This window comes from Barbus barbus (assembly GCF_936440315.1).
Source record: "Barbus barbus genome assembly, chromosome: 42".
Taxonomy (NCBI): Eukaryota; Metazoa; Chordata; class Actinopteri; order Cypriniformes; family Cyprinidae; genus Barbus; species Barbus barbus.
In genome coordinates, this window is record NC_136720.1 from 22,838,530 (window position 1) to 22,862,364 (window position 23,835).

At 40.7% G+C, this 23,835-nt stretch overlaps 1 protein-coding gene across 2 annotated transcripts; it reads left to right on the top strand.

The window, feature by feature from the left end:
• Nucleotides 1–19,186: 19,186 nt before the first annotated feature.
• Nucleotides 19,187–23,141, top strand: LOC306861714 (hemagglutinin/amebocyte aggregation factor-like). 2 transcript variants are annotated; one of them, XM_079404132.1, is made up of 5 exons: nucleotides 19,187–19,409; nucleotides 19,577–19,649; nucleotides 20,169–20,351; nucleotides 20,431–20,580; nucleotides 20,683–23,141. In XM_079404132.1, the coding sequence occupies exons 1-5, from the start codon at nucleotides 19,355–19,357 to the stop codon at nucleotides 20,726–20,728; spliced, it is 507 nt and encodes a 168-aa protein (XP_079260258.1). In that variant the 5' UTR covers nucleotides 19,187–19,354; the 3' UTR covers nucleotides 20,729–23,141. The 2 variants fall into 2 exon arrangements, with proteins under 2 accessions (XP_079260258.1, XP_079260259.1); XM_079404133.1 differs by having other exon boundaries at nucleotides 19,300–19,409; nucleotides 19,625–19,649.
• Nucleotides 23,142–23,835: the final 694 nt, after the last annotated feature.

Below are 23,835 nucleotides of genomic sequence, written 5' to 3' on the forward strand. Positions count from 1 at the left end.
ACACCCACAGTGAACGGAGAGCCCACACACAGCAAGGCATAGTCCATAAATTGACTGAGAGATGAACGGGGACCCTCGCGGATTAACTGAGTCTTGAGCGGCTGATTAATGCCCTCACAGAAAAAGTCTATGAGTGCGTAGTCCGGCAGATCAGAAAAATAGGCAAGGTCTAAATACTCCTGAATATAATCCTCGAGCGGTCGCGAGCCCTGCTCGAGGGTTAATAACAGCCGTGCAGAGTCCATACCTGGCCAATGTTCTCTTGAAAAGCCGCTGGATCCTTGTGTGGCCGAGTATTCTGTTACGGGGCTGACGAGACGTGAGACATGCGGATCCATATGCAAGGCTTTATTATAGAACATGGTCAGAAACAGGCAGGGTCAGACAGTGGAAAACAGGTATGGCAAGGGCAAGACAGAGCAATCCGTGAAGCAAGCGTGGGTCAACGATCAGCGAACAGTATCCGAAGGGGCAAGGCAGAGAGATAATCCAGAGTCGACAGCAATAATCCAAACGGGGAGCAAACACAGTCCAAACGGCAAGGCAAAGGGGTAAATCCAGAAAACACGGGCAGGGTCAGACACGGCAGGAAAACAAGGCAAGACTAAGACTATAAGAATGGCTCTGTAAAGTTGCTATCTCTAGATGAGTGATATACGCTAACAATACTCGGCCCTGAGCAAGAGCAAGTCCCAGGCTTTATGGTGTGTGGTGGTGATTGGAAAATGGTGATCAGGTGTGTGTGATGTGTGAATGGTGACAGCTGTGATCTGTGCAATGGATTGTGGGAAATGGAGTCCAATGTGCTGTGAGTGTAAAAGTCACTGTGGTGAACGGGTGACCTCTAGTGGTGGTTGACAGGGAGAGGATGGACCAGATTCGTGACAATATCAGATCGTCAGTGCTTGCATACTTGATTGAAATACATCATGTATAGAATTGAGTTAAATAGGGGAGAGTGGGGACGGTTGCAACGGGGGACAGTTGCAACATGGCTTATTTCTTCAATCAGGAATGAGCTACAGTAATGATATTCATACTGCACATGCTAAATCAGCCCCCCATCCTTCCTGGATGAAATTAGGCACATGTGACCTCCCCTTTTACCAAAAATAATTTTCATGGTAAAAAAGTATTTTTTTAATCATGTTTTTTTTGTCATACTGTCTAAGTTGTTTGCGTGAAGCATTGTAAGAACATATGTTTTATATCTGTGTTTTCTTAGCTTCTAATAGGCATAGCTAGCATGTGTCAAAGATATTGTGTCAAGCTATTATACCAAGTTTTATCACGGCTATCAAGGGTGGGGACAGTTGCATCCGTCCCAACATGCTGTCCCTTACCACAACATTGATACACTTGGTTAACTGCTAGTTGGTCAAACTAGTTCTTAAGACAGTGACTAAGTTCATGCAACTGGCCTTAGTTCAGTAACCTTTCACATATGTTAACAGAAGTAGGCTATTATTAAGTTTTAGTGTCTTGATTCTGATTAAATTAATATTTTGCAGTTCAAATGTATTGTCATAATTAGCCAAGACAAGGTTGTTACATGGTACTTGAATTTTTTTTCTTCCATTTACTATTCTTTGTTTTTATACAGCCAATTTAACTTATTAAAGACCATGTCAATGCACAAATAAAATAAAGAACCTGCAAAATTATATTTAAGAATGGTTTTAATTACATTCTAATGAATGTTGCAACTGCCCCCTGTTGTGGGGTCAGTTGCAACATTGGACTTTGTCTATTCAAGTATAAATTGTGTGTATATAATCATATGTGCACGTGTTAAAGCAATGTGGGTGAGTAGCCGACTGATGTTGCTTTATTGTATTAAAATGATGGCTTTCTAATGCAAACAGTCTCTGAAAAACTAAAGGAAATGCAAAAAGTGTTGCAACTGTCCCCACTCTCCCCTATGTCACAATGCTGCAAACGCTGTAAAAGCTAAGTTCAACATGATCTTTATTCTTATTTGAAGGGTTCTGATAACATACATACGTGTTAAAATAAAAGATGTTACAAAAGAGTTACGGAAAAATACACTGAAAATAAATAAGTGCATGTTTGTCCAGGCAGCTTTTTTTTTTCTCCATATAATGAACATCAAAACTTGCTAATTATTCAACAAGAGCAATAGGCAGAGTCACTCAACATTGTGCAACACTATTCGGTTACTACATGCCAACTTACGCTGCTTGACTTTTTCGTAAAAAAGGAGTGAAGAGTTTCCTGCCGCTTTGAACTCATCTCGACCTCTAATGAATGATGGATACAGCGCGGGACCGCGTCACAAACTGAGTGACTGATTGCCATGGAAACGTAAAAGTCATGTATAAATTATCTTGTCTCTTTGAATTTTAAATCATTCTGCATTTATATACAATGCTCCATTAAAACCACAACATGTCGAAAACACAACTGTCCAATGAAAAAGTGCGGGGGACGAATTTACTTTTTATAAAAAGTGAGGGGACACGTCCCCCACGTAATCTACGCCCCTGTGCATATGCAATTAAAATATGCAACTGATTGAACAAAAACAGTGGAGATCTGACAAAAAAAAGGTCTTGGAGAGGTGTCTACCAATAAAAATGAAAATTAAAGCACATCAAGTTGGTAGAGCTGCGAGGGTCGTGGCGGGATGCAGATCCGTCACTCATGGTCACTCATTTTATTTTTTTTCTTATCTCGGTTCTTTTGTCATAAATTATGCTCCATAAATTTATACTAGCATATATCAGGGGTCACCGACTGCATGAGTCGCCCGCAGGCCTGTTCTAAAAATAGCACTTGTGAGCTGCATCTGAAATAAAATTTTATTCTGTTGCTATTCTTTTTTAAATCACACTTGCATTTATATATATTTAAAAATTATAATATTTTAAAAAATATGTTCATTATACATGAGTTTAGATAGGTTTAGGTGAACTCTGACCTACTCTAGTTCAAAAGTATTTTGCGCGAGACAAAACCAGTGCTTGTGGAGCGTAGGCTAGCGGGCGCGCACAACGAAGATGGTCGCTGAATGCAGTTTCTTGCTCCAAAAACATGGCAGAAAAAAGGAAGAAAACGTATCACTTTCACAACGATTGGGAGGAGGAATTCTTTTTTACGACTGTGAAAGAAACCTGCGTGTGTCTCATTTGCGGGGCGACTGTGGCGACGGCAAAGCGGCACAATGTGGAGAAACACTTCACTACGTGTCACAAAAGCTACCATGCTAACTACCCACCGGGAAGTGCACTACGGACAGAAAAAGCCCGTGAGCTAAAGGCAGCTTTGGGTAAGCAACAGTCTTTTTTCACGAGGCCGGCGAAAAAGTCACAAAAAGCAACCGAAGCCTCGTTTAGAGCTACACATTTTCTGATCAAGAAGAAGAAGGCATTTTCAGAAGGAGAAGTTTTCAAAGAAGCAATGATGATAATTGCTAACACTGTACTTAAATTTTTCTAACATTACATAATTGATAACTTTTTGAAACAACATAGTTCATGATTTGTTAAAAGGGTTTGTCAGTGGCTAGTGAAAATGGGACATTTTTCCTATGAAATGTAGTTATGTAAGTGATCATCTAAAAATTTACATTTACATTCATTTGCCAGACGCTTTTATCCAAAGCGACTTACAATTGGGGAATACAAAAAGCGATTAATCTTGAAGAGGCAATCAGACAGAGGAAGTGCTCGTAACACCAAGTCTCAGTCATTGTTCAAATAAGTACAAGCTAGTAAGTGGAGAGAAAGATAGAGATAGATAGATTAGATAAAGATAAAGAAAGATAGATTTATTTATTTTTTGAGTTTAGGATGAAGTCAAGTACTGCCGAAAGAGATGAGTTTTCAGTTGTTGCTTGAAGATTGCCAGGGATCCGGCGTTCCGGATAGGGGTGGGAAGATTATTCCACCAGCCAGGAATGGTGAACGAGAATGTTCTGGAGAGTGATTTTGAGCCTCTCTGTGATGGTATCACAAGGCGTCGCTCACTAGCAGATCTCAAACTTCTGGAGGGGATGTAGGTTCGTAATAGTGAGTGGAAGTAGGAGGGTGCTGAGCCTGTGGTAGTTCTGTACGCAAGCATCAGTGTCTTGAACTGGATGCGAGCTGCCACTGGTAGCCAGTGCAAGGAGATGAAGAGAGGTGTAACATGCGCTCTTTTGGGTTCGTTGAAGATCAGTCGTGCCGCTGCATTCTGAATCATTTGTAGAGGTTTGATTGTGTTTGATGGCAGACCAGCCAGAAGAGCATTGCAGTAGTCCAGTCTAGAAACAACAAGGGCCTGGACAAGAAGTTGCGCAGCATGCTCTGTCAGAAAGGGCCTGATCTTTCTGATGTTGTGTAGTGCAAACCTGCAGGATCGAGCAGTCTTTGCAATGTGCTCTTTGAAGGTCAGCTGGTCATCAAAGATTACACCAAGATTTCTGACCGAAGTTGATGGGGTAATCATTGATGAGCCTAACTGAATCTTGAAGTCATGCTGTAGAGTCGGAGTGGCAGGGAAGACCAGAAGTTCCGTCTTTGCCAGGTTGAGCTGTAGGTGATGTTCTTTCATCCACGCCGAGATGTCCGCCAGGCAGCCTGAGATCCGTGCAGCTACCGTTGGGTCATCTGGTTGAAAAGAGAAATAGAGCTGTGTGTCATCGGCATAGCAGTGATAGGAGAAGCCATGTGCATGTATGATGGAACCCAGCGATGTAGTGTATGTGGAGAAGAGGAGGGGTCCAAGAACCGATCCCTGAGGAACTCCAGTGACCAGTTGATGTGGTTTGGATACCTCCCCTCCCCAGGCCACCCTGAAGGATCTACCGGTGAGATAGGATTCAAACCAGCGAAGTGGAATCCCAGTGATGCCCAGTGATGAGAGGGGTAGACAGTAGAATCTGATGATTGACAGTGTCAAAAGCAGCAGAAAGATCCAGCAGAATGAGGACTGACGATTTGGAATCAGCCTTTGCAGTTCGCAGGGCTTCAGTGACAGAGTAGCGCAGTCTCTGTTGAATGGCCACTCCTGAAACCTGACTGTTTAGCATCCAGTTTGTTGTACTGTGAAAGAAACAGCGAGAGCTGGTTGAAGACAACTCGTTTGAGTGTTTTCCCTATGAAGGGAAGGAGAGAGACAGGTGTGTAGTTATCTAAAAGAGACGTTTAATGTAGGTTTTTTGATCAGTGGGGTTACCTGAGCCTGCTTGAATGCTGTGGGGAAGATGCCTGTGAGGAGAGATGTGTTGATAATGTGTGTGAGTGCCGGTAAGAGTGTGGGAGAGATTGTTTGGAGAAGGTGTGAGGGGATCGGGTCGAGAGGACATGTTGTAGGATGGCTGGAGAGGAGAAGTTTGGATACTTCTGCCTCGGTGAGGGGACACAAGGAGAAGATGGGAGTTAGAGCAGTGGATGTGGTTGATTGGAGGTCCTGTGGAGTTGAGAACTGGTTACTGATTGTTCTAGTTTTGTCTGTTAAAAAAGAGGCAAAGTCATCAGCGGTTATCAAAGTGGTGGGAGGTGGAGGAGGGGGACAGAGGAGAGAATGAAATGTTCTGAAGAGATTACGCATGTCTGGAGCGCTGTTGATCTTGTTGTGGAAATGTGAGGATTTGGCAGTGTGGACTTCAGTAGAGAAAGATGAAAGCAAAGACTGATACCTACTCAGGTCCGACGGATCGTTTGATTTGCGCCATTTTCTCTCTGCCGCTCTGAGTTTGGTCCGATTCTCACGAAGAACATCGGATAACCAGGGGTTAGAAGGAGCAGCCCGTGCTGGCCTAGAGGAGAGAGGACAGATGTCGTCTAGACAAGAGGTTAAGGTAGAGCATAAAGTGTCAGTGGCTGCATTTACATCCAGAGAAGAGAAATGGGTAGGCGAGGGAAGAGAGGAGGATACTACAGAGGAAAGAAGGGAGGGGGAAAGGGAGCGTAGGTTGCGTCTGAAAGTAACCGGTAAGGGAGATGGTGGCACCTGGGTAGCAAAATGTAAAGTAAATGTAATGAAGAAATGGTCAGAGATATGTAGTGGTTGTACCATAATGTTATCTGTAGAACAATTGCGTGTGTAAATTAAGTCCAGTTGGTTACCTGATTTGTGCGTGCTAGTAGTGGTGAGGCGTTTGAGATCAAATGAAGCTAGGAGTGACTGGAAGTCTGTAGCATAAGGCCTGTCTAGGTGAATGTTGAAATCGCCGAAGACTAAGAGTGGAGTGCCATCCTCCATGAAAGAGGACAGCAGTCCGTCCAGCTCATCTAGGAAGGTTGGTGAGCGCGGTGGGCGGAGACTGCTCTAGGCCACAGAGTGGTGAGTTCCGACAGGCTGCATCAGAGGCAAATAGCGCGTTTCAAAATTAAATAATTTTATCGGTTTTGAAAATGACCGATACCGATTATCATAAAAATGTTTAATATCGTGCCAATAATCGGCCAGGCCGATAATCGGTCGACCCCTAGTCTAGAGTGATAATGACGCTGATCTGAAGTCAAGTCTCAAGTCTTCTTTAACTGTCGAGTCATCAAATTTGGGACTCGAGTTCGAGTCAAGTATAGTGACTCGAGTCCACACCCCTGAACCTTTGCAAATCAAGTCTAATTAACTTTAAAGGGCTTGATTTTTGTGAATTACACCACTGCAAATCCAGTCTAATTATCTTAAAATGATTGCACTCTCCTGTGGTGATTTTGATGAATTACACCTCTCCAAAAGGAGTCTAATGAACTTAAATGTGTTGCGCCCTCCTGTAATAATTTTTTTGAATGACATCACTGCAAATCGAGTCTAATGACCTTAAATGTGTTGCACCCTCCTTTGGTTATTTTTGTGAATGACTGCACTGCATAGTCTAATAACCTTAAACATGTTATGCACTCCTGTGGTGTTTTTTATGTATTACAGCGCTGCAAATGGAATCTAATGAACTTCAATGAGTTGTGCACTCCTTCTGTGATTTTTGTGAGTAATTGGTGTGTCGCAGTGATTGGCTGTGACAGACGCATATTTAATTACTTACCTATGCAAGGTAAGTAATTAAATGCTTCAAGATGGCGCCGGTGAGGTCGGCTGCCGTCACAACTGCTCCGACCAAACCTTGTCTTCTTTTGTTATTTTTTCTTATTGTAAGCTATAAACACCGGTTTCTTTTTGTAAGATGGCCATCCTTACATACGACAGGGCCACTCTTATTTCTATTGGTGCACAATGCACTCACCTTTCACCGTCTTTGAACCCGGACCCATCTTGGCCGAGCGAGATCCTGAGGAGGAACAAAGGACCTCGAGGGAAACGAGTCGGCGTCAGGAACAGGCTGAGTGCACGCGCACACCGCGCTCCCTTACCGAGTGTCCTGCTCGCCAATGTCCAGTCGCTGGATAACAAACTCGATGACCTCAGGGCAAGAATCAAGTTCCAGTGGGACATTCGGGACTGCAACCTTCTCTGCTTCACCGAGACATGGCTGAACCCAGAGGTACCGGACCACGCCATCCAGCCGGCCGAGTTCTTCTTGGTTTACCGCATGGACAGAACGCTGGACTCGGGGAAGACTAGGGGAGGTGGAGTATGTCTGATGGTGAACAAACACTGGTGCGACAGCGCGAGCATTGTTCCCCTCTCACGCTCCTGCACACCGAATCTTGAACTTCTGACCATCAAATGTCGCCCTTTTTATCTCCCTCTGGAATTTAGCTCGATCATCGTCAGTGCCGTTTACATTCCACCTCAAGCGGACACGGACACTGCGATATGGGATTTACATGAGACACTACACCTTCACCAGACACAGCACCGGGACGCCGCATTCATTGTTTTGGGAGATTTCAACAGTGCCAACCTCAAGCGTGCACTGCCGAACTTCCATCAGCACATCGGCTGCCCCACCAGGGGCGAAAGGACATTAGATCACTGTTACACCCCATACAAGAACAGCTACAAGGCACAGTCACAACCACGGTTTTGGAAATCGGACCATGCCGCCATCTTCCTCATGCCTGTTTACAAACAGAGGCTGAAACAGGAAGCCCCGGTGCAGAGGGTGGTCCAACGCTGGACGGACCAATCGGTGGCCGCTCTGCAGGACGCGCTAGATGACGCAGACTGGGACATGTTCCGGCGCAGCTCTGATGACGTCAGCTTGTTTATGGAAGCGGTTGTGGGATTTATAGAGAAACTAATGGATGATACGGTGCAGAAAACCATCATCAGGGCGTTTCCCAACCAGAAGTCGTGAGTGGATAAAACCACGCCCTGAGATCCCGCTCTGCTGCCTACAACACAGGGCTCATCACCGGGAACATGGATGACTTCAAGGCTGCATCTTACAGCGTGCGCAGAGCGGTGAAGGAGGCGAAGCAGCACTACGGGAGGAAACTAGAGTCGCAATTCTAACATGGCGGCTCTAGGAGCCTGTGGCAGGGACTCAGAACTAGCTATTCATAATATAATATAAGCTATTCATAATTTTTCTCTACCTCATATTGCTGCTATTCAAATACCCTGTACAACTTTTTGCACATTATTTTTGCACATTCCTCTTATTACTATTTACAGTGGTGTGAAGTAACGAATTACAAATACTCACGTTACAGTAATTAAGTAGTTTTTATCAGTAATTGTACTTTTTTGAGTAGTTTAAAAATTGTGGACTTTTACTTTTACTTGAGTACAGTAAGTGATGTATCGGTACTTTTACTCCACTATTTTCCTCCGTTTGTGGTCGTTACATGCTTATTTAAATTGTATTTTTATCCATTAATATGATTGGATAGGGAGATAGGGAGTGTCTCGTGACTTTCGTCAAATCAAATTGTGCATAGAAAACTTTAATCGCCAACTGCTGTCTATCATGGCTGCTGGAAGTGCATTCGTCAAGCATCAATGCAGTCACATCTTCCTCTAATATGTTAAGGTAAATTTTGGATTTCTGCTTACTAAATGATTTGTATATATGCTTGCCTATCTACACGACCTGAAATTTGGTGTGAGGTTGCAGGTATTGCGTACAGTGTTAACTCCCGCAAGTGCCACGTTCAGTAAATTCCCACTCACTTAAGAGCCGCGCGATTTGCGCTGCTTCGTCTCTCTCACGCGCGCTCAGCTGCAGTCACTTGGATACGTTTTTGCTTGTTGAACTTGTTGACTTTTGATGAGTTTGAGCGTGTGATGCGCGCTGTGAAAAAGTGTGTTGGAAACACTGTAAAACAGTTTGCAATATTGTACTCAAATTGAGGACCAATCTGCACCTTATTGATGACCTGTGGCGTTAATACTGCATCTGTGTCAGCGCGTGATGTAATAAAACTGCAGCTCATTAATAAACTTTTTTAATTTCTTTTTTTTATCCATTTTATTCAATCCGCCTTCATTTAGCATGTGCACTCGCGCAAGTTCAACACTTTTTGTTGCATTCAGTTGTGGATGCTGCTGATTCACCGAGACCGCCGGGGCTCAGCAAGAGACGTGCGTTTGTGTTTTCTTTTGAAAAAATTTCCCCAGAAATACTTTATTTAATGCATTTTTCCTTACAAATTGTTTTATCGACATAACAATTCGAGTAATGTATATGTACATGTAATGTACATGATGCCATACTTCTAGAACAATGTGCATTTGTTAAAATTGTAACATAAATGATCAAGTCTTGTTTCTTTATTGCAAAACGCTAAAACTGGCACCGTTTTGGAGAGAAATGGGCTCTCATTTTAACCCATATCATGGTGTGTGATGCTGAACTATGAGTTTCTAATGGTGTTTGTATTTGCACTGTTCTAAACATTAATATTTTATGTGCAACAACAGCATGCTCTCAGTGGCCTTACACATTATTTTAAATCTATTTTTCAAACTTTATGATTTAAATGGGTATAATTGTACTGAGAATAACTTTCATCTTTTCTTCAACTGAATACTGTTTCAGTGCTGTTTTGATGTGTTTTAAAGAGTTGGCAGTCAAAATCAATCAAAACTGCTGGATTATAGATATTCTTCATTCTTTATGACAAACAAGATCATGTGAATTCCAGAATGTACAACGTTTTTTTTAAAGGTGACCCTGGACCACAAAACCATAAGTGACAATTTTTCAAAACACCATCTATACAAAGCTGAGTAAATAAGCTTTCCATTGATGTATGGTTTGTTAGTGTGGCATAATGAGCTGAAAGCCCATTTGTCCGCATTCAAAGTTACGTGACGTCATTAATCTGCGCGTGTATTTAGGCTCTTTGCGCGTCTTCTGTGAATCCTCGCCTGGTTGCTTCATGCTTCATGCCGCACGCTGCTGTGACCGCTCCTAGTGCGCCGTTTGTGGACCCTCGTCTGTTTGCTTCTCGCTGCACGCGACTGTGACCGTTTTGGGCGGACAGAAATTTCCCATTTTGTTTCATTAAACGTGGTTTTTGCTTCATTCGGATGACTGTTGTGCGGGCGTCTGTGGACTTCAGGTGCGGGTATGACAGGTTTTAATTTATTGTCGATACCTTGTTAAAGTGTAGCAACTGGTTAGAAGGCAACTCTCCTGCATTTGTTTTGTTAGTTCGTGATTTGGTGTGAATGACGACTGTAATCTATTGAGGGGATGTCCTTTTGGGTGCCTGGCTTCGCAGCTACGGTAGGTCACCATCTAAATTCTCCTTTTAAAATTGATGTGCATATATAGATTGTCTTAATTATTGGTGTGAATTTTAGGAGAACTGCAGCTCGTGCGGTGTCATCGCTGTTTTGTCATAGGCCGTTTTGAGACTGCTGTGATACAATGTTTTGATCTTGCTATGCCTTACATCTTTATATTTTCTGCTCACACACACTTCCTTAGTGGATATTTTGCCCATATTAAGATCTCAAATTATTGTTCTTTTTTCTGTTTTGATATCTTGTTTTGTAGGAGTAATTTATGGGGTTCATAAGTGTGGGTCTTTTGTCTTTTGTATAATTTATGTCTTACATTGTCTTTTTTGGTAAATACAATATGTGGGAATTGATTTATTTGGTATATTGCTGATTCATTTGAAGTGGTCGATTTATGTGTGAACCATAAATACTATTTTTGTTTGTTGATTTTGGTAAAACGACTGAATTTGTTTACTGTTATTGTTTCTTTATTTGATCGGGCCTATTAAGGTTGAATGTAAAGGCTTGTAGGTGGATGAGTCTTTGCCATCCACCTGTTAGCTTGTATAACCTTTTTTAAATATTTTCTTTTGTGTGGTGTGTGTGTGTGGCGTGGAGTGTGTTCTTTTTCAGGAGCTGCGGCCTTTTTGGCTTAGGAAAGTGATCGTTTCCCTCCTATCTTTGGTGGTGGTGTCTACAACGTGTGCCGTGACTGATCATTTCACTGGGGCTTCTTTGTGCTGTGAGTGAGTGTGTAGTGTGTATGAAGGGAACATGCAATTCTCTTGCAAGGCCGCAGCTTCCTTTCTGTGAACATTGTATTTGACTGCTTGAGGCTTGTCTTATTTTTGTGTGTGGGTTTTTATTATAAATTATAATAAACTTTTTTGTAACTTTGTATAAATAACTGTGTCTCCAGGCTTTTGTCTTTAGTGGGAACCTGTGCGCGGATAATATTCTCTGGGTGAAATTCCCAGGGTGGCGTAGTCTAACTAGAACATATAACATATATAGTGTCCTTTGTCCCTGTGGTTGCCACATTAGGATAGGACAATATTTGGCTGAGATACAACTATTTGAAAATCTGGAATCTGAGGGAGCAAAAAAATCTAAATATTGAGAAAATCTCCTTTAAAGTTGTCCAAATTAAATTCTTAGCAATGCATATTACTAATCAAAAATGAAGTTTTGATATATTTACGGTAGGAAATTTACAAAATATCTTCATGGAACATGATCTTTACTTAATATCCTAATGATTTTTGGCATAAAAGAAGAATCAAAAATTTTGACCCATACAATGTATTTTTGGCTATTGCTACAAATATACCTCAGCGACTTAAGACTGCTTATGTGCTCCAGGGTCACACATGTATAAATTGCAGTGTACAGCGTTTATTATAATGGGGTAGAATCCACAGCTCAGTACTCAGTACTCAATACTCATGAGTACTTTTAAATAGGCTACTCTTTTACTCTTACTCAAGTAGTTTTTTTGGACAAGTACTTTTACTCTACTCAAACTACATTTTTTGGAAGGTAATGGTACTTTTACTTGAGTATATATTTTCAGTACTCTTTCCACCAATGCTATTTAAGTCAACAACATACTGACCTGCACATTTATATTTATATTTTTTATCTTATCTTATCTTTTATTTTATTTTATGTTTTGTACTTTTCTCCTTCTTAATATTTGTATTCTATATAATTTCACTGCTGGTTATACCCTGTATAATTGTGTATGTGACAAATAAAAACTCTTGAATCTTGAATCTTGAACCATCACGGACTATAAAACACCACCCTCCAGATCGGGGAATGCGGACGCTTCTCTGGCTGACGAGCTGAACACTTTTTATGTTCGCTTCGAGGCTGCAGCTAATCACGCTTGCCGCGCTAGCAGTGCTAACTGCATGCAAGCTGAGAAAGCCGGTGAGGACAACGTGTTCACCATCACGGAGCATGACGTGAGGAGGGCATTCAGGAGAGTGAACATCAGGAAGGCAGCAGGACCAGATGGCATCACAGGTCGGGTTCTGAAGGCCTGCGCTGACCAGCTAGCACCGGTGTTCACCGAGATCTTCAACCTCTCCCTGGAACAGTCCACAGTCCCCTCATGCTTTAAGCAGTCCACCATTGTTCCTGTCCCCAAGAAACCCCAGCCCACCTGCCTCAACGACTATCGCCCTGTAGCCCTCACATCAGTGGTGATGAAGTGCTTTGAGAGACTGGTCAGAGACTTCATCATTGCATCACTACCAGACACACTGGATCCACTACAGTTTGCGTATAGACATAATCACTCCACGGAGGACGCCATCTCACACCTCCTCCACACCACAACAAGTCACCTGGACTGCAGAAAAGGTCTTGTAAAAAATTATGTAAAAATGCTGTTTGTGGACTACAGTTCAGCGTTTAACACCATAATTCCCTCCACACTCACCTCCAAGTTGGAGGTCCTTGGTCTCAGCACATACTTGTGCCAATGGATCTCCAGCTTCCTGAAGGACAGACAGCAAGCCGTACGGATGGGTAAACACACCTCATCCTCCATCACCCTAAGTACTGGAGCCCCTCAAGGTTGTGTTCTGAGCCCCCTGCTGTACTCACTGTACACTTATGACTGTGTGGACACTTCCAACTCCACCACCATCATTAAGTTTGCTGATGACACTGTTGTGTTGGGCCTGATCTCAGACAACGACGAGACGGCCTACATACAGGAGATTAAGAACCTGGAGAGTTGGTGCCAGGTGAATAGTCTACACCTGAACATCAGCAAAACTAAGGAGCTGATAGTACGAAGCAGGAGCGGTCATACCAGCCGACCACGATCAGCGGGACTCCAGTGGAGAGAGTGGACAGCTTCAGATACCTGGGTGTTCACATCACGCAGGACTTGACTTGGTCCTGTCATACCAGCACCCTGGTGAAGAAGGCCAGGCAGCGTCTGTACCATCTGAGACGCTTAAGGGACTTTAGACTTCCCTCTCGGGTGCTTAAGACTTTCTACACCTGCACCATCGAGAGCGTCCAGACGGGCAGCATCACTTCCTGGTTCGGGAACTGCACTATGCAGGACAGACGAGCCCTCCAGAGGGTGGTGCGTTCAGCGGAACGTACCATCCACACCGAGCTCCCTGACCTGCAGGAGATCTACAGCAAGCGGTGCCTGACCAGGGCCAGGAAGATAGTGAAGGACCTCAGCCATCCCAACAATGGACTCTTTTCTCTGCTGCGTTCAGGGAGGCACTTCCGCTCCATGAAGGCGAACACAAAGAGAATGAGGAGGAGCTTCTTCCCGCAGGCCATTCGGAGTCTTAACCACTCTCCACTCTAATCACATCACCCCACACTTTCACTTTGCACAATTTCAACTACAATCTGCACTAATGTCAGTCTCAGTTGTAGAAGGTTACGTGAGGATAAATGAGTGGGATTTACATACCATTTGTCTTTAGTATTCCTTTACTCACTTATACACTTTACTGCACTGCACAGCACACGGACACTTTATCACTGATATACACTTTACTTTTTTATAGAATCTATGCAGAATCATATTCTATTTTTATTCTCATATCTACTTTTATTTTATTCTATTTTATTTTATTGCTAGTTTATTTCTATATATATATATATATATATGTTTACTGTACTTATTTCTATTGTATTTTTGTAAACTTGGTTTTCTTAATTTTGTTGGACAATTTGTTGGACAGTCGTACGATACATTTCACTACATGTCGTACTATGTATGTACACTCACCTAAAGGATTATTAGGAACACCTGTTCAATTTCTCATTAATGCAATTATCTAATCAACCAATCACATGGCAGTTGCTTCAATGCATTTAGGGGTGTGCTCCTGGTCAAGACAATCTCCTGAACTCCAAACTGAATGTCAGAATGGGAAAGAAAGGTGATTTAAACCAATTTGGAGCGTGGCATGGTTGTTGGTGCCAGACAGGCCGGTCTGAGCAGTGTTTCCCACACATAGACGAATCTGTGGCGGTGCGCCACAGATTAAATTCCGACCGCCACAGATTCAACACCGACCAAAAAAAATAAAAATCAATACCGACCCTCACATATTGCGTTTCGTTATTCTTTTGTACGCCATTTAAAACACTCAGCGAATTCGTTCAACTGCATTTCCTTTCCCTGCTCTCTCTTCATCTCTCTGTCACTCACGCGTCTCTCCCTCTCACACACACACACACACACACACAGCCCCTCCCCTCCGTGCACACCACATGTCTGGATCATCTGTGGAGAGAAGACGGCTGGCGAAAGGTTGGTATCTCGTGAACACTTTTAACACATAATCACAGATTAAAAAGTGCTATAAAATATTTTATATTCTGAATACAATAGTTTCAGTGTGTTGATGTTACTGTAAGTCCCGACCCTTAGCAAACGCGATTGCGCCTTCTTTAGAAAGTTAACTAGTCGCAAGTTTGCGGTAAAATGTAGGCTAGCCTAGTTGGGTTGTCGAGGTCAAAACACTATATGTAGCAGCTGTGAATCAAATAAACGTATTATAAATTATGTCGTTTCTTTACTCTTACACCGAATGTTTGCTGCTTCAATCCAGATGAGTATTGAAAAGTATTATACAGGGTAATTAAAATACATTGAAATCCCCAATGCCTTTATATTGGTGCAATTTTTATTGATAGCATTTTACTTTATCTTCAGGTAAAAACAGACCTCAGGAACAAACTCCAAGGAGAACACCTGGCAGCTTGCCTGAGGATCTCTATCAATGGACCCTGTCCTGAGGACTTTCCATATGATAGGGCTTTAGAATCTTTTTTTAGGAAGCCCCGCAAAATAAGGTGCCCTAACAAAAGTTGCAGACTGTGCAGCAAGTAGGCTGTTGTATATGGTGTTAAATTAATGTAATAAAGTTCTGTGTAACCAATTATTAACAGTTTTTTTTAATTATTAACCTTTAGGAATTAGGAAATCCCTTTAGGGGATCCAATCGTATCCCCTATCCAATCGTTCTTTTCATCTGCAACCCCCCCCCCCCCCCCCCCCCCCCCCCCCGGACAGACATCTAACACCCATTTTTGTTTCAAATTTTGCATTCATGCAGCTGCTTTTGTCCCAGAGACATCGTAATAGATGACTAAACCAGTGCTTAAATTGTAAATTTCGAGGTCCTGGAACAAAGCGGGGTGATGGATCCAGCATGTGATTAGAGGAGGGATTGGTGGCCAGTTTAAGTGATTAACAGCGTGCATCACTTGCTTTTATTACATTTTGAAAACAGCAATTTCCAGGCCTGGGGGGAGGGGGGATACAAAAATATAATGAAATTTTATTTCACAAATCTCTGTAATAGAGTTATAATTAATCATGTCCAGAATTTCGTGGGGGATTGTGTGTATATTTCATAGTTTTACTCATTCCCGCAGCTTTCAAGTTTATAATGAGGGGAATTCCTGCAAACATTTATTCAAGATAGCAAGTAGGTTATATGAGTAAATAAATCCACACAAACGAGCAGATTAAATCAGTCATTTGAAAACAGTGTGAGTGATTCAGCTGGACCACGTCTTCTCTCTTTCACTCAATCAAAGCGGCTTCACATCAGTGCATCTCGTCTGCAACGAGCTGCTGCACACCAATCCAAGACTTTCGATCGCATTTCGGGACAGTTTGTAACTTGCTTAATCAGGTCATTGTTGCATAGTCACAAAAATGTATAATTTGCACGTCTTTTAAAGCCAATAGGTACTCGCGCTCTCCAGAGGCTGTTTCAAGGCTGAGCGCTCACAGTCACATCCATAGCCGCCTATAGCAAATATCATATTGAGTTATTTCACGTAGTTTGTTGTTGAACTTAAGTGGCCAAACACACACAAAATTACGCAAAAATGGCCGTCCTGGCGAGTATCCAGGTTTTTTCTTAAGTAAATGTGAACAGTTGAAAAAAAAAACAGTTATGTTTACACAAATGCAGCGGTCTGTGCGACGGACATGGGCGGATACATGGGAAAGTGTGGAGTGAATACGTCATCTGTGTCAGTGTGTTATGATTGGCCCGGAGTAGAGTCTTACGTCAGCGCGTTCTGAACTTGTACGTGCTCATACCGGTAATTTTCCCTCTGCGTTCACACACAGCAGAATTCCGGCAATTTACTGGTAATGTTACAACTTCTCATACCGGTAAATTGCCAGAACGAATTTACCGGTATTTTTGAAAAGGTCCTGTTCACACATGATCTCTTTACGGCAATTTACCGGTAATTTTCCGGAAAACTCTGTATGTGTGAAAGGGCTAATTGCCTTCAAACCTGTGGGAAACACTGCTGAGTATTTCACAATCTGCTCAGTTACTGGGATTTTCACGCACAACCATTTCTAGGGTTTACAAAGAATGGTGTGAAAAGGGAAAAACATCCAGTATGCAGCAGTCCTGTGGGCGAAAATGCCTTGTTGATGCTAGAGGTCAGAGGAGAATGGGCCGACTGATTCAAGCTGATAGAAGAGCAACTTTGACTGAAATAACCACTCGTTACAACCGAGGTATGCAGCAAAGCATTTGTGAAGCCACAACACGCACAACCTTGAGGCGGATGGGCTACAACAGCAGAAGACCCCACCGGGTACCACTCATCTCCACTACAAATAGGAAAAAGAGGCTACAATTTGCACGAGCTCACCAAAATTGGACGGTTGAAGACTGGAAAAATGTTGCCTGGTCTGATGAGTCTCGATTTCTGTTGAGACATTCAGATGGTAGAGTCAGAATTTGGCGTAAACAGAATGAGAACATGGATCCATCATGCCTTGTTACCACTGTGCAGGCTGGTGGTGGTGGTGTAATGGTGTGGGGGATGTTTTCTTGGCACACTTTAGGCCCCTTAGTGCCAATTGGGCATCGTTTAAATGCCACGGCCTACCTGAGCATTGTTTCTGACCATGTCCATCCCTTTATGATCACCGTGTACCCATCCTCTGATGGCTACTTCCAGCAGGATAATGCACCATGTCACAAAGCTCGAATCATTTCAAATTGGTTTCTTGAACATGACAATGAGTTCGCTGTACTAAAATGGCCCCCACAGTCACCAGATCTCAACCCAATAGAGCATCTTTGGGATGTGGTGGAACGGGAGCTTCGTGCCCTGGATGTGCATCCCACAAATCTCCATCAACTGCAAGATGCTATCCTATCAATATGGGCCAACATTTCTAAAGAATGCTTTCAGCACCTTGTTGAATCAATGCCACGTAGAATTAAGGCAGTTCTGAAGGCGAAAGGGGGTCAAACACAGTATTAGTATGGTGTTCCTAATAATCCTTTAGGTGAGTGTATATGTATGTGACAAATAAAATTTGAATTTGAAATGTCTGTTAAAGCTGTGGGTTTTATGTAAAATGTTATTTATTTGTAGTTAATAGGAGTTATAATTCTGTCTGTCGTTCTTTTTTGAAAAAAAAAAAAAAGTGAAGTCTTTCTTTTTCTTTTTCACATCAAGTTCATTGATAGAAGTGGAAGCTTAACTCATCCAAAGAAATGGGAGATTGGGGTCCAGGAAGAAAATTCTGGCTAGTAAAGCAATAATATTGGTAATATAATATAATATAACTTCAAATTTCAAAGTTTTTGAAATCATGAATGCTGTCATGACCAGGGGTACAAGAATTTTAGTTATTTTTTCGATCAAAGATTGTGTGGAGATCTCTAATCTTCTTCTAAGTATCTCATGAGCAACAACACAAAATTTTAATTGCTTAATGAATGAAAAATTGCATTTATCCCATTATTCAAAATAATTTAGTCTATTTGATTTTTAGGCTTATCTATGTCCGTGATGTTAAACTCATCCCGTGGCGACTGACATTTGACAATTGCAATTAATATTCTAACGTTGAGACATTGTCGCATGGGTGTTAGTTAGTGTGTCACAATAACAGATGCATATGGACAAGGTGGCTAGATGTCTGTCTGAATATAATAATAACCTTAACACGCTGAAGTAATCAAAAAACAAATTGAAATGGGGAACCAGTTGTTCAGAAAGGGGAAGAAGAACCAGTTGTTCAGAAAGGGGAAGAAGAACCAATTGTTCAGAAAGGGGAAGACGAACCAATTGTTCAGAAAGGGGAAGAAGAACCAGTTCTTCAGAAAGGGGAAGGAGAACCAGTTCTTCAGAAAGGGGAAGGAGAACCAGTTCTTCAGAAAGGGGAAGAAGAACCAGTTCTTCAGAAAGGGGAAGAAGTACCAGTTTTTCAGAAAAATCCTCCATCTCCTGCACATTCCTTGGTTTTCCAGCATCTTCTGCATATTTGACCCCTTTCCAACAATGACAATGATTCTGAGATCCATTATTTTCACACTGTGGACAACTGAGGGACACGTCTAAGGTGGAAACATTTACTGATGCTCAGGAAGAAAACACAATACATTAAGAACCAGGGGGTGTAAAATTTTAAATCGGATGATCGGGATAAACTGTACTTTGTCATCTGGGAAACATGTAGCTATAAGTAAAAGAAAAAATATGATCTAAAAAGAAGAACAATTTTACACATCCTGTTCAAAAGTTTTCATTTCCAGTAGTCCAACCCTGCAGACACGCGATTGGCCAGTGCTATAGTCAGAAGAGCAATTGTCAGGCTCATGATTGGCCACTGACACACGATAAGCATTTAAAAGAATGAGCGAAATGAGTGTTGTCGGCACTACTCGTTAAACAACGACAGCCACAAAACACGCTTGCATCCCCAAAGACCAACACCATGAAGAGAGTTGCACTCTTTCTGCTACTGACTGGACTGTTGGGCACTGGACATGGTGGGTGACTTTACTAAATACGTGTTAGCATTTTTTACTCCTTTTACTCATATGTTTTATGCCCAACTTTGAGAGATTGTGATCTGCTTAATCTGCATAATTTCTTTTTTGACATTAAATATATTCCAATCTAAGTTGATATGGGTTTCATTTATATTTTTATGTAGGCTGGAAAAACGACTATGATAAGCATCTAAATTTTTACTGTCCTTCAGGCCAGTCTATATCCTCCATAAGAAGGTGAGTACGAGGGGTGAGAACCAGGAGGGCGTAATTGACATTTTTGGTGAAATGGATATATCAAATGAAAGCTCTTAATGAGCTCTTTCTACTGGCAATAGTACTGTCATCCATGAGTGAACGAATTTTTATTATAAAAAATTGAAATCAGTACACAAAGTCAGATCAAACTATGATAAAAGTTTGGTTTTGACTCTCCTGTAAAGTTGGTGAAATGTCACTTATATGCCTTTCTGGTTCTCACCCCTCGAGTATCACTTATTAATGTGTATCAATCCATTATAAACATTACTATGAAGGCATAAAACTTTTTGAATTCACAAATTGTATGTTAAAGTTTTGCCATGTATTAAATTGTTAGAAAATCTTTAACCTTTCAAATGTAAATATAAATTTCAATGTAATTATAATATGCAATTTATATATATATATATATATATACACATACAGTGTATAGTGTGTGTGTGTGTGTAGATAGATAGATTTTCTCCATTCCTAACTTGTTTAATTCAATTAAAGTGAACACAGCAATTACTATGAGGACCGACGTTGGGACTTTGAATGTAAACCCACCAAGGCTTTAGGCTGTTACTTGTCACCTTCCGTCAACAACTTTGACAAACCATTCGTCTTTGAGTGTCAACAACATTACACGATTGCAGGAATGAGCAGCTACCACGACAACTACTATGAGGACAGAAAGTGAGCTCTGATAAGATTCTCATGTTTAAATTTTAATTTACTTGCGGTTATCTAATCTGATGTCAATGTTTTCACACAGGTGGCAGTTTTACTGCTGTAAAAGTAAGTGTGTTTCTGGAAACTGTCAGTGGACTACTTATGTGAACAACTTTGACGAGTACTTCTACTGGACTGTGCCTCCTCACAGTGTTCTGGTGGGAGCTCATAGCGTCCATCAAAATTTTCAAGAGTGGGTATCATTTCTTTACTTACTCATTATGTTATTTCTAATAAGCAAAGCGATTTCAATTTCTCTTGCTCACTAATATCATGCTTGTTTCACTTCTTTCAGAGATCGACAGTGGAAGTACAAGTACTGTGTCCAACAATCATGTTGAAGGATCTAAGGATTCTTCATAGCATCCTGTGTGCGTTGCTTCAAGAGAGCAATGATACATTTGTGTTGCTTAACTTTCTTTTTTTATAATTCATTTATTCATTCATTCATTTATAATCATTTATCATATAATCACTTGATTATTCATTTTAATCATATAATCATTTATAACAAGGCTGCAGTGGTGGAAAGAGTACTGAAAATATATACTCAAGTAAAAGTACCATTACCTTCCAAAAAATGTAGTTTGAGTAGAGTAAAAGTACTTGTCCAAAAAAACTACTTGAGTAAGAGTAAAAGAGTAGCCTATTTAAAAGTACTCATGAGTATTGAGTACTGAGCTGTGGATTCTACCCCATTATAATAAACGCTGTACACTGCAATTTATACATGTGTGACCCTGGAGCACATAAGCAGTCTTAAGTCGCTGAGGTATATTTGTAGCAATAGCCAAAAATACATTGTATGGGTCAAAATTTTTGATTCTTCTTTTATGCCAAAAATCATTAGGATATTAAGTAAAGATCATGTTCCATGAAGATATTTTGTAAATTTCCTACCGTAAATATATCAAAACTTCATTTTTGATTAGTAATATGCATTGCTAAGAACTTAATTTGGACAACTTTAAAGGAGATTTTCTCAATATTTAGATTTTTTTGCTCCCTCAGATTCCAGATTTTCAAATAGTTGTATCTCAGCCAAATATTGTCCTATCCTAACAAACCATACATCAATGGAAAGCTTATTTACTCAGCTTTGCATAGATGGTGTTTTGAAAAATTGTCACTTATGGTTTTGTGGTCCAGGGTCACCTTTAAAAAAACGTTGTACATTCTGGAATTCACATGATCTTGTTTGTCATAAAGAATGAAGAATATCTATAATCCAGCAGTTTTGATTGATTTTGACTGCCAACTCTTTAAAACACATCAAAACAGCACGGAAACAGTATTCAGTTGAAGAAAAGATGAAAGTTATTCTCAGTACAATTATACCCATTTAAATCATAAAGTTTGAAAAATAGATTTAAAATAATGTGTAAGGCCACTGAGAGCATGCTGTTGTTGCACATAAAATATTAATGTTTAGAACAGTGCAAATACAAACACCATTAGAAACTCATAGTTCAGCATCACACACCATGATATGGGTTAAAATGAGAGCCCATTTCTCTCCAAAACGGTGCCAGTTTCAGCGTTTTGCAATAAAGAAACAAGACTTGATCATTTATGTTACAATTTTAACAAATGCACATTGTTCTAGAAGTATGGCATCATGTACATTACATGTACATATACATTACTCGAATTGTTATGTCGATAAAACAATTTGTAAGGAAAAATGCATTAAATAAAGTATTTCTGGGGAAATTTTTTCAAAAGAAAACACAAACGCACGTCTCTTGCTGAGCCCCGGCGGTCTCGGTGAATCAGCAGCATCCACAACTGAATGCAACAAAAAGTGTTGAACTTGCGCGAGTGCACATGCTAAATGAAGGCGGATTGAATAAAATGGATAAAAAAAAGAAATTAAAAAAGTTTATTAATGAGCTGCAGTTTTATTACATCACGCGCTGACACAGATGCAGTATTAACGCCACAGGTCATCAATAAGGTGCAGATTGGTCCTCAATTTGAGTACAATATTGCACTGTTTTACAGTGTTTCCAACACACTTTTTCACAGCGCGCATCACACGCTCAAACTCATCAAAAGTCAACAAGTTCAACAAGCAAAAACGTATCCAAGTGACTGCAGCTGAACGCGCGTGAGAGAGACGAAGCAGCGCAAATCGCGCGGCTCTTAAGTGAGTGGGAATTTACTGAACGTGGCACTTGCGGGAGTTAACACTGTACGCAATACCCGCAACCTCACACCAAATTTCAGGTCGTGTAGATAGGCAAGCATATATACAAATCATTTAGTAAGCAGAAATCCAAAATTTACCTTAACATATTAGAGGAAGATGTGACTGCATTGATGGTTGACGAATGCACTTCCAGCAGCCATGATAGACAGCAGTTGGCGATTAAAGTTTTCTATGCACAATTTGATTTGACGAAAGTCACGAGACACTATCTCCCTATCCAATCATATTAATGGATCAAAATAAAATTTAAATAAGCATGTACCGACCACAAACGGAGGAAAATAGCGGAGTAAAAGTACCGATACATCACTTAATGTACTCAAGTAAAAGTAAAAGTCCACAATTTTTAAACTACTCAAAAAAGTACAATTACTGATAAAAACTACTTAATTACTGTAACGTGAGTATTTGTAATTCGTTACTTCACACCACTGCAAGGCTGTAACCATGTCTTGATCTAATTTAAGTATAGAAGCTTAACCATTTTGAACTATTTGCAAGTAATATTTTAACATATACACATGTTCAAAATAAAAATGTCCAAAATAAATTTTGGTTTGTAATTAATACAATTCACCACATAAGTTCAGTTCTGCTCTAACTCACGTTTTATTTTATTTTTTAAATATATTATTTACTTTATCAAATCTGAGAAAAGGAGAATTATATGTAGGCTAACTGAATTATTTTATGTAATGCAAGATCAAGGTTTTACACACACAATTTTATTTAGCTATTATTTTATAAATTTTCAGTCTAGTGTGCTGCACATGTTTAGAGGTCAGGGTTTATGAAAATATCAATGTAAGTCTATGCAATGTCCTCACTAACGAAACAAACTTTGTGTGTGTGTGTAAAAATCTAATTATAAATATTTATAGAATTTATATTTTGAAAATTAAAGACTATAGAAATACAGGGACTTTGTTTCAAATTTCTAGGGCTGTCCCCGACTAAAATTTTTCTGGTTGACTAGTAGTCGCCATTTTTAGCATTAGTTTATTAATAAACCATTTAAATCATAATACCGAGCCTTTAATTGCCTTCATAGCCAATATAAGCACTCATGCACATGCATAAAGTTTGCCACAGCACACTGGCAGAAGTTACGATTATGAATGTGTCAGGGAAAACAGTAAGGAGGCTGCATGAATATTTTAATAAGTCATTAATAAACTAGTGCTGTTGTTCCCGACAATAGGGAGCTTTTGGGACTTTATTTGTATGATGGGAAAA